This window comes from Fukomys damarensis, unplaced genomic scaffold, assembly GCF_012274545.1.
Source record: "Fukomys damarensis isolate Sample0158 unplaced genomic scaffold, DMR_v1.0_HiC HiC_scaffold_33, whole genome shotgun sequence".
NCBI lineage: Eukaryota > Metazoa > Chordata > Mammalia > Rodentia > Bathyergidae > Fukomys > Fukomys damarensis.
The window spans coordinates 31,948,857-31,965,570 of NW_022900945.1; the positions used below are offsets into that span (position 1 = coordinate 31,948,857).

The window sequence follows — 16,714 nt, forward strand, 5'->3', positions numbered from 1 at the left end:
AGTCAGGAATGGGGTTTATTCATTTGAGTTAAGGTTTGCATTCTTTAAGAGACTCCTATTAATGGAACTTCTAGGGGATAAGAAACATGAAGCTGTCATCTCAAGCACCGGGTTGGATAAGCGTACTGAGTCATTTCTCAACTGGGAAACCAGTGGATAGATATTTGTCTATTTTGAGAGTTCTGTGGGCTGTGGTACTTAGACCAGCAGCACAGCACTACCTGTGACCTTGATAAACCTGAAAATCCTCCGGCCCCACTGCAGCACCACTGACTCTGGCACTCTAGAGGTGTGGATCTCGCTATCTGTGCTTTCACAAGCTGTCTAAGCTCTAGCAGACATTTCAAGATGTCTAACACTACGGAATACCATATTTTAAATGTGTCAGTGATGTTTTAAAACGGTTTTTAGATATTTATTTGAACAAATAATTATTATGTACTTGTATTGTCCTCAGCTATTCTGGTCATTGTAGTGAAGGGTGCGATTATAGAAAGATGTTAAAGAAATTTCTGAATAAAAGAAATCCAACACTCTCACTTTCTATATCTTTGAACTGAGAACAGAAGAAGTGAAATATCCTAACACAGCATGTTCAGCACCTAGCAAATCCACTCGGGTGCTCCACCTCGGAGTTCCCTGCTCTACTCACTGTGTCTATGGTGGAGGAGGTCTCAACTTACTGGCCAGGGCAGACACATGTGCAAATAATGCTAGTGAATGAATAAAGAAGCAGTGAGGAGGCAAGTGGTAATTGAAGACTAGGTGTGCAAGGGACAAAAGTTACATGAAAAAATAAACTTGGTGTTGTTTTCTGGAACACCCCTTGCAGAAAGGAATCCAGTCTTCTTTAATCCCATGTAAGTAATGCAGTCAACAGTAACTCTTCAGGGATCACTAATAAGAGTACTGGACCTGCAAGTATGCCTGGCATGTCTATACTAAGCACTGGATGGGAAATTTGTCTCTCCCATACAGTATAGTATGAAATTGAGAGCAAGACTTCATGGGGGTGAGTGCTGGCTTCACCTCATATTAGCTGAGTGACCAGAGACAAACTGTATAACTTCTCATTACCTCACTGTCATCTTCTATAAAATGGGGACACTAGAAATGATGTTATCATGAGGCTGTTGTGAGGATGATATGAGTTAATTGTTATAAAATTCTTAGCATAGAGCCTTTACGGTGCTGTGGAAACTTAGCCATTATTAGAGGATGACCTTGACAGCTCTATCCAATTTATATCCATAAGAGATAGTTTGCAGGAAGGAGATGAAGGAGTATGAGATGCCTGGAAGGTGAAAACAGATTATTTTGATAATTTGGGGCAATGTAAAAGTCTTGAGACTAATCTTTCAGTGTGTGTATAGGTTCAGGGCAGCAAGTGGATACAGAAAAAGGAGGTGCATTCTGCTTAAAAAGAAGGTTTAGATTTACATGTTCTACACATTTTCTTTATAAATGACAAGAAGTTCACATTAACCACTTAAAAATGCTTTCCTAGCTAAGATAAATCTACTGATAAAACCTGACATGATCTTTATACTTTGCTCAACCACCTATATAGAATGAACATAGTCTATCAGCCAAAAATAATTAAATACAAACTCACAAGCTCATAATACAAACTCATTCTGTATATTTGCAGTATATTATCATCATCATTTCAATATGTGAGGTCAACTTTTCCATGTTCACAGATCTGTTACAGGTCGGCACTATTGTAATGTGTCATTTATCAAAATAATTCTTAATTAATGAAATTAATGTATAGGCTACTATCACGCTATTTTTTTCTAAAACACACATTATATATTATTTCCTCTTTTCTTTATCAATAAAAAATTCAACATGATAAACCTTAAATATACTCTGTGATTTTGAGATAATGGTGTTTTGGAAATAATTTTTTGGAGCACAGAAGAAAATCAACTGTCCTTAGGTGAATGCTTTCCAAACTATATTTAGCAGGATGTTAAGTAATACTTTTAGGGAAAAAAGACAGCTGCTTGTTCCAGCTAATCCCAATTGTCAACTGGACTCCTGGAATCTGACTGGATTATGAAGGTACTATATTCATCAGTGGAATGAATCTACTGATGGTCATAGCTAAATGAGCTCTTGGCAGGTGAGGCCCATTTGGATGAAGGGGGTCACTGATGCCTCTGGAAGATACAGCTCTTGCTAATGTTCTTCCCCTGTGCTCTGCTTCCTATTGCTATGAAGTATTTTTGCTTTACCATGCCCTTCTGCCATGATGTCTCTGCCCTAGAGCTAGCAGAAAATGGAGTAAAACCCCTGAAGCTTTGAGCCAATTAAACCATCTCCTCCTTCCATTCATGGGCTTCAGGCATTTAGTCCCATCCAGAGGAAAGCTGGGCAATACAGAAAATTAATACAGCAAGTAGGGTAGTTGCATGTTTATCTGACCATGTGTTAAAAGCTTTTGGAACTGATTTGCTAGAGAAATGTCTTGGTTACTTTTTTCCTTGCTGAGACAAAATACTTGACAACCAAAGTTAAAAGAGAAAAGGTTTATTTGGAGGCAAAGTGACATGGCAGAAGAGCAACAGTTCATGGCAGGCAGTAAAAGCAGCAAATGACAAGCAGCAATGAAAGCAGTCCTCCTTTTGTTCCTTGTATTTTATTCACTCACACCCAGAGTAGGGAACCCTTAATCCTAACACTGAGCTATGAATCAATCCCAGTATCCCACACTTTAAATCCAGCCACCTTTGAAAAGTTCTACCTATGACTAAATGAGGGCTTTGGGGTCCATCTAGATACAAGCCATAACAAGGAATTTAAAATTTTTTAGAGAAGCGGACAAGAAAATGCCTAAAATGTCACTAGCTGGCCTGATGGGCAATTCTAGTCAGAGCTCAGCAGACCAGGATGCTGATCAGAATGTAAACACTGAAAGCCAGATTCATATAGCTTCAGATGGGACTGAGGACTCTATTAGAAACTGAACTAGAGTTCATGCATGTTATACTCTGCCTCCCCAAAACACTGTTTGCATCTTGTTTATGGCCTATGACTTTACAGGAGGCTGTTTAAGGGCAGTGGACTGATCTAGGAGAGGAAATTTCAAGGCAGCCTAACAATTAGGCTGTGGCATGGGTACTGCTAACTTTTTAAAGCTAGTTTTATGGTGAAAATTAGTGGCAAAAAGCAAGGCAGAAGAACTCAAAAAACTTTAATTTTCACAAAAGGGAAATCATGTATAAAGTTGTGACCAGAGAAAGTGTTGCTGAAAATACTGGCACCATTAGAAAGAAAATTAAGTGCCTTGAATGAGGACAAGAAGAAAGATGCCTTAAGGGCACCTCAAGAATCATCAAGATCTCACCCATTGCAGGCTCAATGGTGCAAATAAGTAAACCTTTCTTTAAAAAAATGAACCCATGATCCCCAAGAAGAGCTGCCTGGGGAAGTGGTTCCCTGGTATTCATTTCGCCATGCTCAACCATAAAGGTACTCAGAGGTTGCTGCAGCCATGGTCCAAGGGGGTTCATCTATTGCTTGTGGTAGCAGAAGAACTTGGCATTGCTCACATGATTCTGATTTTTCAGGCACGCACAATGCAAGAATTATGGAGTTATAGTGGCTTCCACTTTGATTTCAAAAAAAGGCATAGGAGGTGATGTAAAAATGTATGAAAGGGACAAAGTCTGTGCCAGGAGCCCCTAAGAGGTTGATAACTGAGAGGTTGTGGGAGTGAGGCCAAAGATTTAAGGAAGATCCCAGGAAGCGGAGATGCCAGGAACTTTAAATATCTTCTAAGGAAAGCTGCAGGCTATGAGCCAAGACAGCCCAAGATTATCAGTAAGAGCATCTGCAAGCCGCAAGGCCATAGGGCTGGGGCTGTCAAGCCTTCTGGGACTCATATTTTACTATGTTTCCCAGATACTGCTCATGGAAGTAACAGAACTTAGTTTTCCAAACTGCTTTGTGCTTTCTCTTGTCTGATTTTTTTCTTATTCCCCATTTCTCCCATTTGGAATGGAAATGTTTTCCCTGTGTATTGTACTTTGGGATCATGTTTTTCATTTTTAGCTTTTACATAGTTTCACAGATAATAGTTTATCTTAAGTCTCAGAAGAGATTTTTGACTTGAAGCTTTGAAAAACGCTGGGATTTTTAAAGTTTGGGGAAGGGATTTTTTTTCATTTTCATTCATCTATGATAATTACAGCAATTTATGTTGGAATTATGATCTCATTATTGTGTTTATATGTAGATCAAGGATGATTTAAGGAGTTCTAATTAGGTGTAAATTTGACAAAGGATGGACTTCTGTGAGTGAATCTTGGCTCAATTAAGAAACTCCATGAAAATTAGATTCATTCATAGGAAAATGGATACATAGTGAGGATATACTCCTAAGTGAAATAAATAAATCACACATGTGTAAATACCAAATAGTTTCTCTGGTTTGAAGAACTGTAATAGTACATAGGATCCTAATGATATAATTGACAATGTAAAATAGGAAGAAAAGGGCTAAGGCTGTAGGGGAAGTGGGAAGGGTAGGGGAAAAGGAATAAGGGAAAAATATATGAGAAAATGAAAAATGGAAATAAAGTGTTTGTAAATGGGGAGGGGCAGAGGAGGTGAAGGGAGGGCAGGGACAAGGGGGAAAAATGAGAACCAAGACCTGTCATGTAAAGGTACAGGATCCCAATGATAAATGTAACTGTACTGTATACCTAAACTGTACCAATAAACTCAAGGAGAGGAAAAAAAAAAAAAAAAAAAGGAATTGCAACTTAAAAAAAAAAGAAGGAAACTCTATGAAGAATGAGTGGGTCATGGAGGTACTGTAATCATTAGAGCATCCACCGAAGTTCATAGCTGAATGTGCTGCTATTTTGAAATAGATCACCAGGGCTGTGCTTTTCACAAGTATGTTTCTAGTTGCAGCCTTTCCCCTGGTTCTGTTTCCCAGCCACTGTGATGTGAGCAGCTTTACTCCAATATGCCTTCTGCCATATTTCTGACTTGGAATCAATCATGGACTTAAACCTCTGAAACCATGAGCCAAATAAATGATTTTGTCTGTTAATTTGCAAGTGTCAAGTAATTTGTCATAGCAACAGAAAAGCTCACCAATACACTGATGAAGAAAAATTACTCAAATCTCATAACTTCTAAGTCTTCTTAGGGATCTAAATGAATATTAGCATATCAGTATTAATAACTGCCAGAGCCACATGATAGTGTTATCTTATCATTTTCCTCTTATAGATGAGAGCACACCAGTGATTCCCAGCACTCTAAGAGGCTGAGGCTGCAGGATCACAATATCACCCCATCTTGGGCAGCTTAGTGACTTAGCAAGACCCTATTTAAAATTCAAAAACTAAATTAAAAGCGGGTAGGGGGTGTACTTCAGTGCAAACATGTTGGGTTCAATACCTCGTACACATACATACATAAATACACACTAACAAAACTATAACTTACTGTATTACTCCATTTTCCACTACTTTAACAAAATACTAGAGGCTGCATAACCTGTAAGTAGAGTCTTAACTCATAGTTTTACAGGCTGAAAATCCAAAGGCATTGTGCAAGGATTGGTGAAGAAACCCTCTGATTATAATCACATCATGGTAGATGGCATCAGAGGAGGACGCATGCAAAAGCAAGAGATTACATTGTGTGGCAGGAAGTCAGAGAGGCTGGGGAATGGCCAACATTGTTCCTTCATAACAACCCTCTCATAACTCAGGGTCTCATGCAAAATCCCATAATCCCTTTCAAGGGAAGTGCCCCTAACAGACACCCCTTCATAAACCCCACTTCTTAAAGATCCCAATATCTGTTAATATCGTCTTCCTAAGGATCAAGACTCCAACACATGAGCCCTTGTGGATCACATGCAATCCATATCTAAACCCTAGGACTTATGTAAGGTTATTCACCTAACAACCCATGCAGTCTAGTTCTGGAGTTCAACATGATCTTATAATAATTCTATTTTATTTTAGTGTAGGAAGAAAAATTTGGCAGTTAAAGCTTTCTTATTTGACTTTCTGAGTTTATAATTTCATCAAGATTATTTTTCCTACACTATACTCTGTTTAAAAAAATCATCACCTTTATTGCGCAGTGTTTTCCAAACCTGTATTTGATCTTTAGAAATCTATATTCTAGGAATAATTCTAAATATTCAATACAGCTTTTGTACCAGAAACATGGATGAAAGTAGGTGAAATCAAAAAGTCTTTCTTCCTAAAAGCAATTTGAATTTAGGAAAGATTAGCTAGTGAAGCTACTATATGATAATGAGAAAAAGAATGAGGCCTTTTCACAAAGGGTTAGCTGGAAAAGACTTATTTTATAAAGTGGCAATGGGCTCATTCACCATTTCCCTGGTTATTAGGAAGAAGAGAGAAAGAGAAGTTTAACACAAAAGAGGAGAGAGATTAATTCACACAGTGGGAAAGAAAAGTATCCTCTAAGAAATGACAGAGGTGAGAAATAAAAGGCATTGATGTAATGATTTTGAGATTTATGTGCAGCAGCAAGTGGCCAGCGGGAGATCCTGGAATTTACCTTACTTTTCAGATCGCTAGCTTACAATAACATTCTTTTCTTATAGCACAGAAGAGCTATGTTTCCCACACGTGACTTCTTTTTGGTGGCTGCTGAAAACTGTATATGGACAGAATTATCAAGGACCTGAGCCCGAGTGGGGTTCTTCATTACAGTGTAGTAACAGACAGTAATTCCATCCCTTTCTCTTTTCTTTGTCTTCTTTTGGCTAGCTCGATCTGTGCTGCTATGCGGTTGAGATTTCTGCTACTCCTAAATACAGATTTATGTGGTACGATAGGACTGAATTATTAGTGGTCCCCTTTACCTGCCTTACCTTCACATTATGGAAATAAATATTCAATGGATCAACCATGATACTCTGAGTTACACTCTCCTTTTCATGAAAGTAGGCTTTCGAGGGCACAGCTCTGCCTGAGTAAACAGAAACAGCATTCCTTGCAATTTCAAATTCATCACACAGCTCTTTCCCCAGCGGTCATCTCCTTCCAGTTTTTGTGACTTTCATCTCTCCCATTTTTAAACACACTGTCAGAGCAAATGTCTTTTAAGGTCGTTCATTTTTTATTGAGAAAGGAACTAGATGCTTGAAGGACTTTATTTTTAAAATGCTTTCACAGGAATAGTAAATGATGATTGCAAAGTAAATTCGTATACTTCACCACCCATTAAACATGTTTAAAGAGAACATACAAAGAAAAGCATAATTGAAATCCAAAAATAAATGAACAAAAAGAATCCTGGAACATGGGCTCATTTTGTAGACTCTTCATTTGTATTTGGTATAAGTGCAACATTTCAGATTATTGCTCAGAGTATATTATGAAAAGTTAACAATTATAATTTAAATGTGAAACACTGAAAGCTTTCAATCAGATGAGTTTATCAAGCAAGCCAATTTAAGAATTTCCATTAAATAGTGGGAAATATACCTTTTTTAAACCTGGCTATTATCTAAAATGACTTATGAAATATACATATTATACAAATTCACACGAATATTCTTTCATTGTCATTTAAAAAATAACATTAACATTTATCATGGCTAAATAGAAAAGGAACTGTTCTAACATCTTACATATATTAGATTTGGTCCTCACTACTACCCTGTGAGGGAATTATTATTGCTTCATTTTAGATGTAAAGGACTCAAAGCTAGTAATTGTAGACCTGAGATTCAAACACAAGTAATTTGCCCTAATTCTGATATTATATTATCATGTTATTATAAGATTTTATTGTTTTGCTTTGTGTTAGGAAGAAAAGTTAAAACTTTATCTGAAATTCTGCTTATGAGTGTAATTTACCCAATTACCTTGTCTGTATAAAGGATAACCATAGGAATATGTTCTTTTTTTTCTTTTTATTGAGTTTATTGGTATATTCTAGGTATACAGTACAGTTACATTCATCATTGGGATCCTGCACCTTTACATGACAGGTCTTGGTTCTCATTTTTTCCCTTTGTCCCTGTCCTCCCTTCACCCCCTCCTCCCCTCCCTATTTACAAACACTTTATTTCTATTTTTTCATATTTTTATACTTTTTTCTTTTTCCCTATTCCCTTTCCCCTACCCTTCCCATTTCCCCTACACCTTTAGCCCTTTTCTTCCTATTTCACATTGTTAATTATCCCATTAGGATCTTGTGTACTATTATAGTTTTTCACACCAGAGAAACTATTCGGTATTTACACATGTGTGACTTATTTCACTTAGCAGTATATCCTCAAAATGTATCCATTTTCCTATGAATGACTCTAATTTCTCATTCTTTACGGTTGAGTAGTGTTCCATTAGGAATATGTTCTTTAAAAAATAAAGCTAGATAAGTGAGTATGGCAGTTAGCGTTGAGCTTTGACTTGATTGGCTTTGGGATCTGCCCCACAGATGGATAAAGCACACTTCTAGATGTGTCTAGATGGGTCATGGAGGCAGAGCCTTGGGGTTATTTTTGTTTGGTTTTGTTTTTTGTACGCGGGATCCAACTCAGGACCTTGTGCTTGCCAAGCAGGAGGTGGAACCACTGAACTAAATCTGCGGCCCTAGGGCCTTGGGTTTTATGTCTGGTCCTTCACTCCTTTCTCTCTGGCGTTATCTCCCTGCTCTTCTTCCAGCCCACAACAATTCAAGTGGCTTTGTTTCACCACACCCTTCACCACAGTATCTCTGCTTTGTAGTCAGCTGGTCACAGACTGAAACTATAAGTGAGTTACATCTCTTTTAGGTCTTATGTGTTAGGTGTCTAGACGACTCAAAAACTGACTAATATAGTATAGATGATAAGATGCTAACCAATGGCTACATTTACTCAAGCGGAGTAAAAGACAGAGTCCATATTGGACAAAATGGGATGAGGCTGGGAATATTACTTTTGGCAATGTTTCCCCAGACTACTGAACTTTATTTTAAAAACTGGCTATTCCAAAATGTCTTTCAAAATATTAGGGATGGAGCAGTTAGGTGGAAGCTGAAGAAAGTAACATGATTTCAGGTAATACTTAACAAGAAGTTTATTTAAGGAAAAGAGTTTAAGCTGTGGATGAAAGTTATAAATAAATATTATTTCCCAAAATAGTAATGATTGCATATTTATTGCAGAAGCTGACTAGCATAGAAGCCTATAGAGCTGCTATTAAAGCCTTTCTATTGATTTTAATCGTTAAAGGCAAACAAGTATGATTTTTGAAGCCAACTATAAATTACATATAAAAGTTAGTTTCTGTACTGTTTTCCCATCACTCCTCCCTTCAGTATTCAGATCAGCATTTTCTGTATCTGACATACACGTAAAGGATTACCAAGATAAGAATTCTTGACTTTTACAGTCTGAAGGAAACCAATCTTATCCAACTCCTTCAATCCTTTAGAACAATTATTCAAATGTCCAAGTCATGCATAATCTTAAAGTCTACTTCTCTACTGAGTTCTACTGTGGTCTGTCAAAATATTAGTCATCCTATCTCACCAGGTAGCAAGATTGTTGTTGAGAACATAAAATGCCAGCTCCAAACCCTCTGGCACCAAGACCTATAAAAATGCCCTAGGAAGTATTAGAAGTAGATGCCCTCTATTTTGTACTATTTCATTCAGAAGCAAAATGCATGTTTCTGATCCTCTATTTTTAGGTTAAGAACTCTGGCTCTCTTTCATGCTGGCCTAGAAGGCTGGGCCACCAAGTCTCCGGATTGGGGCATGCGTACCGCCTCCTTCAGAAGGTTGAACAGACCCCATCTGCAGAGTGCAATATTAACATCAATGAAGGACTGTGAGAACTGCCCCGAATTCTCTGCTTTCATGTCCAGCATAACCACTGATGCTCTCGAATTGTGTGGGGCCTGAACCAACACTGGATGGTCAGAGAGGGCATCAATATGGGCCTCTAAGACAGCATTGAACATCCTCATTTTACATGCTCCTTTGGTGCTACAGGAGGGGGATCACAATTTTTTGGTCTATTGTTTGTAACATTTCACAGTTGACAGATATTTTGAGAATTCTGCAGTATGAGGACAAAAGGTAAATTTGTAACAGAAACTTGAACTTCTATGAATTGTGGTGTCTCATGGGATTCGAGTACTTGGAGAAACATTCCTGCAAAGAGCAACAGCAAACAATTACACTTAATGAGCAATTCTGAGCATCATCTGCTGGCCAGCAAATGATGGCTATTAAAATCTCAATCAAGTTTTCTTTCAAAATCTTAATTATAATCTCTTCATATGAATTTAAGCAAAATGGTATTAAAATGAATCTGTTATGTGCAGTACTGGAAATTTTAAAATTCTCGACATCATTTGAACACCTTTACAGATAAATTAAAATTATTTATATTCTGGCTTAAAACCAATACCACATTTAATAATTATTAAGTCCAAACTTACATGTAGCAGACACTGTTGTTTTTCTAAATGTTATGTATCCTCTTCCTAAGAAAACATTGGTTTTCTTCTCTTCCTAATTTTCTTATAAGGGGCTAATTTTCAGGACATTCTTGACCAAAAGGTTAAATGATTTCTTGAGTCCTGATGCCTCTGTGTATTCAGTCTATGCCATTTTCAGTCTGGGAGTATGATTAGGATTTCATCTGATGCAGCAGGAGGCGTCTTCTAGGAATGGGTGTTACAGCTTGCCTCTGGATGTTCCGCCAAAGCCTCATGCGCTCACAGGTGGAGCTTTTTAGAGGTGGCTTGATCTAGGGTATGAGAGGCTAGGAGTAAGTGTGTGATGCTGGGATTAAGAGTGTGTGATTACTGTTAGTGCCCTGATCGATGTGGCATAATTTTGGGTGTGGATAATTGGAAGGTCCACCTGGGTGTGAGTGGCACCACCTAAAGGGCAAGTGGTCTGGATAAATACAAAGGGACGGAAGAAAAGCTTGCTGTTGCTGCCTGCTTCTTCACCCCATCATGAACTCTTTCCCCTCTGCGATGCCCCTGTACTATACCATTCTTTTCTGGAGCCAGCCAACTATGAACCAAAACCTCTACAAAATGTGAATTACAACAAACCTTTCCTCCCTTAACTCTGGGTGTTGGCTATTTTGTCTTAGAAATGAGAAAAGTAACTAAGACAGATGGGTGCTTCTGAAATAGAGATTCTTGTTTTTATAAAAGATGGATAAGAGAAATGTTCTTCTGAAAGAAAAGCTATTTCTAAAACAAAATGGTCATCATGGCAACATGAAGGGGAGTAGAATAGACCAAGACATATAGTATGGAAGAGGAAACAGAGAAGAGACAACTGAATCATTGATTTGATGTTCAAATATTGAATTAGTCATATCTGAACTACCCTACCTTGCAACATTTGTTATGTGTCATAATAAATATTCTTTATTTTTAAATGGTCAAGTAGTGTTTTCTGATATTTGCAGATGGAAGCAATTCAATTGCTAAAAGATTCACGCTCTGAACTTGTTGAAAGCCATGAATATAAAATTAAAAATACACAAATAACTACATGTAAGTGTAATTAACTATAATGCCATGTTGGTAAATATAGAAGTCGAGAGTAAGAAGGGAATATATTAAATTGTTGATAGTAGGATGGGGAGAGAAAAAATATCATGAAAATTTAAATTTTTATATGGCATCTGGCTTGAAAAGATAGAGCTGCATTTACCATGAGCAAACTTGAATACAATGGAGACTAGGGAATGAGACTGAGAAAAGTAACATAAAATAAAGCTTTCTAGGTAAAGGTGCTATTTGATTTATCATACAAACTACTATATCATTGAGTGTGAAATGGCAACCTTAGTGATATTAATACCAGGACAAGGATAAACAGGGACTGACCCAGGCAAACCAGGATATATAGTCACCACAGTGATAGCACAAAGGAGAATTTAAGTAGTACTGGAGGAGGGAAATTGAGTTGCATGTAGATTAGACATGAGGATTTAATGAGAGAATATCTTGGGACCATGATAAAATCCTTAGGATCAAGGTGAGAAAGTGGTTCTTCATTTCATTCACAGTGGAAGGCCATGGAATTTCTGGGCAGGGTCGGAGGGTACTCAGACCTACACTTCAGGAAAACCAACGTGGAAAGAAGCAGGGGAAACAAGAGCAGGTGGAAGACCCAGTAAACAGCTGCCGCAGTAATTCTTCCTGAGTAATGAACCATGTTTGTAGCAGTGGGAAAAGCAAAAGGACACATGCAAACAATGGGGATGGGAAAGCAAAGAGAAAGAGGAACCCCTGGGAAAATTTTGAGATCACTTACATCTTGAGGAGTGGGAGGTAAAAAGGGGAGCATACAAAAGGCACCACATGGGGATCTCAGTAAGATGGAAGAAAACCATCATGCCATGGAAACCAGGATAGGACAGAGTTCCAAAATGAGGGACTGGGACTAAACTTACTCAGTGCTGCAACAAAGGGAGGAAGCTAACATCCTGTCTGGGTAGTTATTATTGGTGAACTCCAAGGAAAAGCTTGGTGTGAGGAAAACAGAAATCATTTAAACACTGTTTGCCTTTCAGAAAACCTTGTTCATTCAGTCAGTAGAGTAACTCCCCAAAGCAGTATGACCTTAAAGGACCTGACAACAGGCTTGATTTAAATGATAAATCCAACTGGATGATCAGTAAAAGGGGGGAAAGTCTGAAATGAATCACAAGATCTTCATCCTACTTCATTCATAGCTCTGCACCATCCATTCCTACCTCCTTCACAAAGTCGAGGGCACCTGAGAATTTCTTTCCCCTTGCTCCCTTAACTTTTGGTTCAGCCCTCCCCGATCTCTGAAAAATGCTGACCCTAGAAAGGAAAGATTTAAAAAACTCTAGCCTAAGTTCTATGATTCAGTATAAAGTCCCCTTTTCAGCTACTTCAGTTTGAATGCTCTGGCCTATATTTGATAACAAGATTAGTGCATTATTGATGAAAAGTATTTACTACTTTGTATTCAATTTCTGTTAGCTGTTGCCTGTTCCTGAGTTTGTGCTTGGATCACCTACTTAGCACCCAGTCCTTCTGAGGCTAGAAGTGTTGGTTCCTCTCTATCCTCTGGGCACTGGAATTTTGCTCTTGAGCTTTATGGTAGCTAAGATGATATTCTTATTTAGTGGTGAGTGTTCTTGATACCCCCTTGCTCTTGGACTCCTGGGAGTTATGTTCTGCACAGCTCCCCATCAAGCCTCCCTGATGCAGAATTTTCCTACAATATCTGTCTTCTGCAACTGTTTCCTCCAGAGTCATTGTTTTGTTGCAGCATCCGATGCCCAGCACCTCTGAGGGAGTCTGCCTCTCCAAGCTTTTACTGTGTCCATTCCTCAAAGGTAGCCATACCTCAGCTCCTTCATCCATTCCAGCAAGTGACAGACTGGATCTGGGATTCATTGTGTCTTGACACATAACAGGTTTTTGCATCTGGCCACATTTCTCTTTCGAGGAAGCATCCAGGCAAATAGAAACACAAATTAGAATCAGAGGAAAGCAGATCTTGTGTTGTTCCCCTTCATTGACAAAAATCACTGCATGTGACTTTTTATACTTGGAGATGAATAGGAAGCACTGAGAAGTGCTAATTCACGCATACAGATTAAGTAAAGTTTCATAAAGTTGCAGCACCGTATTTGTTGCCAATACTTGCAGTATGAATAAATAGTAACAATGATATTTCAGTGATAATACTTGAATTAAAAATGGATATATCTCTCATGGATTTGTTCTAATATCTAATCTGACTAGATGCCTATGATAAGATAAGCACAAACACAGACATAAATCTCTCCTGGTAGTGGTATTTCCTTAGAAAGAAGAGTCTGAAGAAACAACTGCTATCACAATAGAATCCAAAGAGTGAAATACCTAGGAATCAGCCTATTGAAGGAAATCAAAGACCTCTACCCTAAGAACCATAGCACTTCCAGAAGAGAGATCAAAGAAGATATCAGAAAATGGAAAGACAACCCTTGCCTCCAGGTAGGAAGAACCAATGTAGTGAAAATGCCATACTTCCAAAACTGCTATCTAGATTCAATGCAATCCCAATTGAAAATCCAGCAGCATACTTCACAGACCTTGAGAAGACAATCCAAAAATTCATTTGAAACCAGAAGAGACATGGAATAGCAAGAGCAATTCTAGGCAACAAAGACAAGTTAGGGTGTACCACAATCGCCAAGTTGAAACGATGATACAAAGCTACTGTGATTAAATACAGCATGGTATTGGCAAAGACCCAGGCACAAGGACTAGTGGAACAGATTAGAAGATGCAGAAATAACTCCAGGAACACTCAGACATTCCTCTTTGACAAAGGAGCCAAAAAAAATCCCTCTTTAATAAATGGTGCTAGAAAAACTGGGTTTCAACTTTCCAAAGATTAAAACTAGACCTATATCCCTCACCATGCACTAAACTAAAATCAAAATGAATTAAAGATCTAAATATTATAACAGAAACCCTAAATCAGCTGGAAGAGAGTTTGGGTAGAACTCTTGAAGACATTGGTGTAGGAAAAGATTTAATGAAGAAAACCTTAGTCACACTTCAACTAGTCCAAAGAATCAACAACTGGGATTTCTTCTTATTAAAAAGCTTCCGCACAGCAAGAGAAACCACCAACAGTGTGAAGAGACAACCCACAATATGGCAAAAATTTTTCACCAGCTGTTCCTCATACAAAGGTCTACCATCTAGAATATATAAAGAACTAAAAAAATCAGACCTCCCAAATTTAAAGACTCCATCCAAAAATGGGCATCTGAAATGAACAGACATTTCTCAACAAAATAGAAGTAGCCAATAAACATATGAAAAAATGTTTAATATCACTGGTCAATGGATGCAAATAAAAACAACACGGAGATTCCACCTCACCCCAGAAAGAATGGATGTTACACAGTAATCAATGAATAACAAATGCTGGTGGCGGGTTTCTGGGGTAAAAGGAACACTTCTCCACTGTCGGTGGGAGTGTAAACTGGTGAAACCACTGTGGAAATCAGGGTGAAGATTCCTCAAAAATCTAAAAATAGAGGTCTCATTTGACCCAACTATTCCCCTGCTGTTTTTTTTCCCAAAAGAATTGAAAGTATCATACCACAGTGATATATGTACATCCATATTCATAGTAGCACAGTTTGCAATAGCTAAAACTTGGTAACAGCCCAATTGCCCATCAGCTGGAGACTGGATAAAGAAGTATTTTGTTTTGTTTTTATAAGATGGAGTACTACTCAGCCAGAAAGAATGAGAAATTAGAGACATTTATAGCTAAGTGGATGCACATTTAGGCCATAATCAAGTGGAACAATATACCAAATAGTTTCTCTGGTGTGATAAACTGAGAGTGTAAATAAGGATCAAAATGTATAATAGATGATGTGAAATAGGAAGAAAAGGTCCAAAGGGAAGGGGAAGTCGAATGGGTAGGGGGAAGGAAAGAAAGGAAAGGAATAAATGTGAAAAAATGGAAACAAAGTTTTGTAGATAAAGCGGGGTGGAGGGGCTGAAGGGAAGGCAGGGGAATATGGAAAAATAAGAAACAAGATATATTATGTATCTGTACAAATTCCCAGTAAGGAATGTCAGCATATTGTGCACCTAAAATGTGCCAATAAAATGAATGAAAAAATAAAGGAAAGGCTGGAACCCATAGACATTGACATAATTAGGACCTTTAGTAAAAGTGGATGAGGGGAAGAACACTTCCCAGCTATCAGGACACAGTACAATGACAGAGCCAGAGTACTTTCGGCTCCAGAATATACACAAGACCTCTGATCTTTGGGGCACTTACTACCATAATGTGTGCTAAAAAGTAAGTAATTCCCATTGAAGGAATAAAAAGAATATCAAAAATACCTAAATAATGCCATGAATAGCCTTTCTTTGCAACATTTTAATACATACAAAGAACTAGGAAAAAAAAAAAGGAAGCGGGGGTGGGTGCAATCCACACTCAGCAATGAATTTTTTCCTCCCACCGTGTAACACATGGAAGGGAAATCTGCAAATGCTCAGATCCAAGTTAAAGTTATAAAAGTGCTCTAATATTTTCACATGTTTCTCTATTTCCAAATCTGGAATAAAAAATATATATTTTATTTTTAGAAAAGTGTTTTAAAAAATAACATTTGAAACAGTTACAGTAAACCAAATATATAATTTGAGACAATATTTTAAAAATTTATTCAGGTATCTCCTGAAGTATAAATCAAAATGATGCATAACAATTAAATGACATTTCCTTGATTAAAAGAAAAATAACTAGAAAACTAAATTTCTTTAATTAACAGAGTAAATATCTACATCTGGTTTCTGCAATGCAATTGCCACCAGCCCTTAGCACTTGGCCATTAAGCATTCAGAATGGGCTGGTCCAAACTGAGAAGTCCTGTAAAAGTGTAAGTGGATTTCAAAGATCACACACAAAAAGAATGAAAGACAACTTTAGTAATGAATTTTTATATTAATTACACATTGTAAAGATAGTGTGGATGCATAGGGCTATTAAATTATATTAGTAAAATAAATTCCACCTATCTCTTTTTTATTTTTAATGTGTCTACTAGAAAATTTAAAACATTGCTTGCAGGGCTGGGGATTTAGCTCAGTGGTTCTGCCACCTGCCTCCCAAGCACAGGGACCACAGTTCAATCCCCACTACCAAAAAAAAAAAAAAAAAAAAA

The 16,714-nt window shown here is 37.7% G+C and overlaps 1 protein-coding gene across 1 annotated transcript in view; it reads right to left on the reverse strand.

Annotated features, from left to right (window-relative positions):
• Window positions 1–16,714, reverse strand: part of Plppr5 (phospholipid phosphatase related 5) — a 113,929-nt gene that overhangs the window by 81,744 nt on the left and 15,471 nt on the right. Inside the window, exon 2 of the mRNA XM_010639923.2 lies at window positions 6,884–6,981. Coding sequence (XP_010638225.1) covers window positions 6,884–6,981 — 98 coding nt within the window. The remainder of the gene's footprint in view (window positions 1–6,883; window positions 6,982–16,714) is intronic.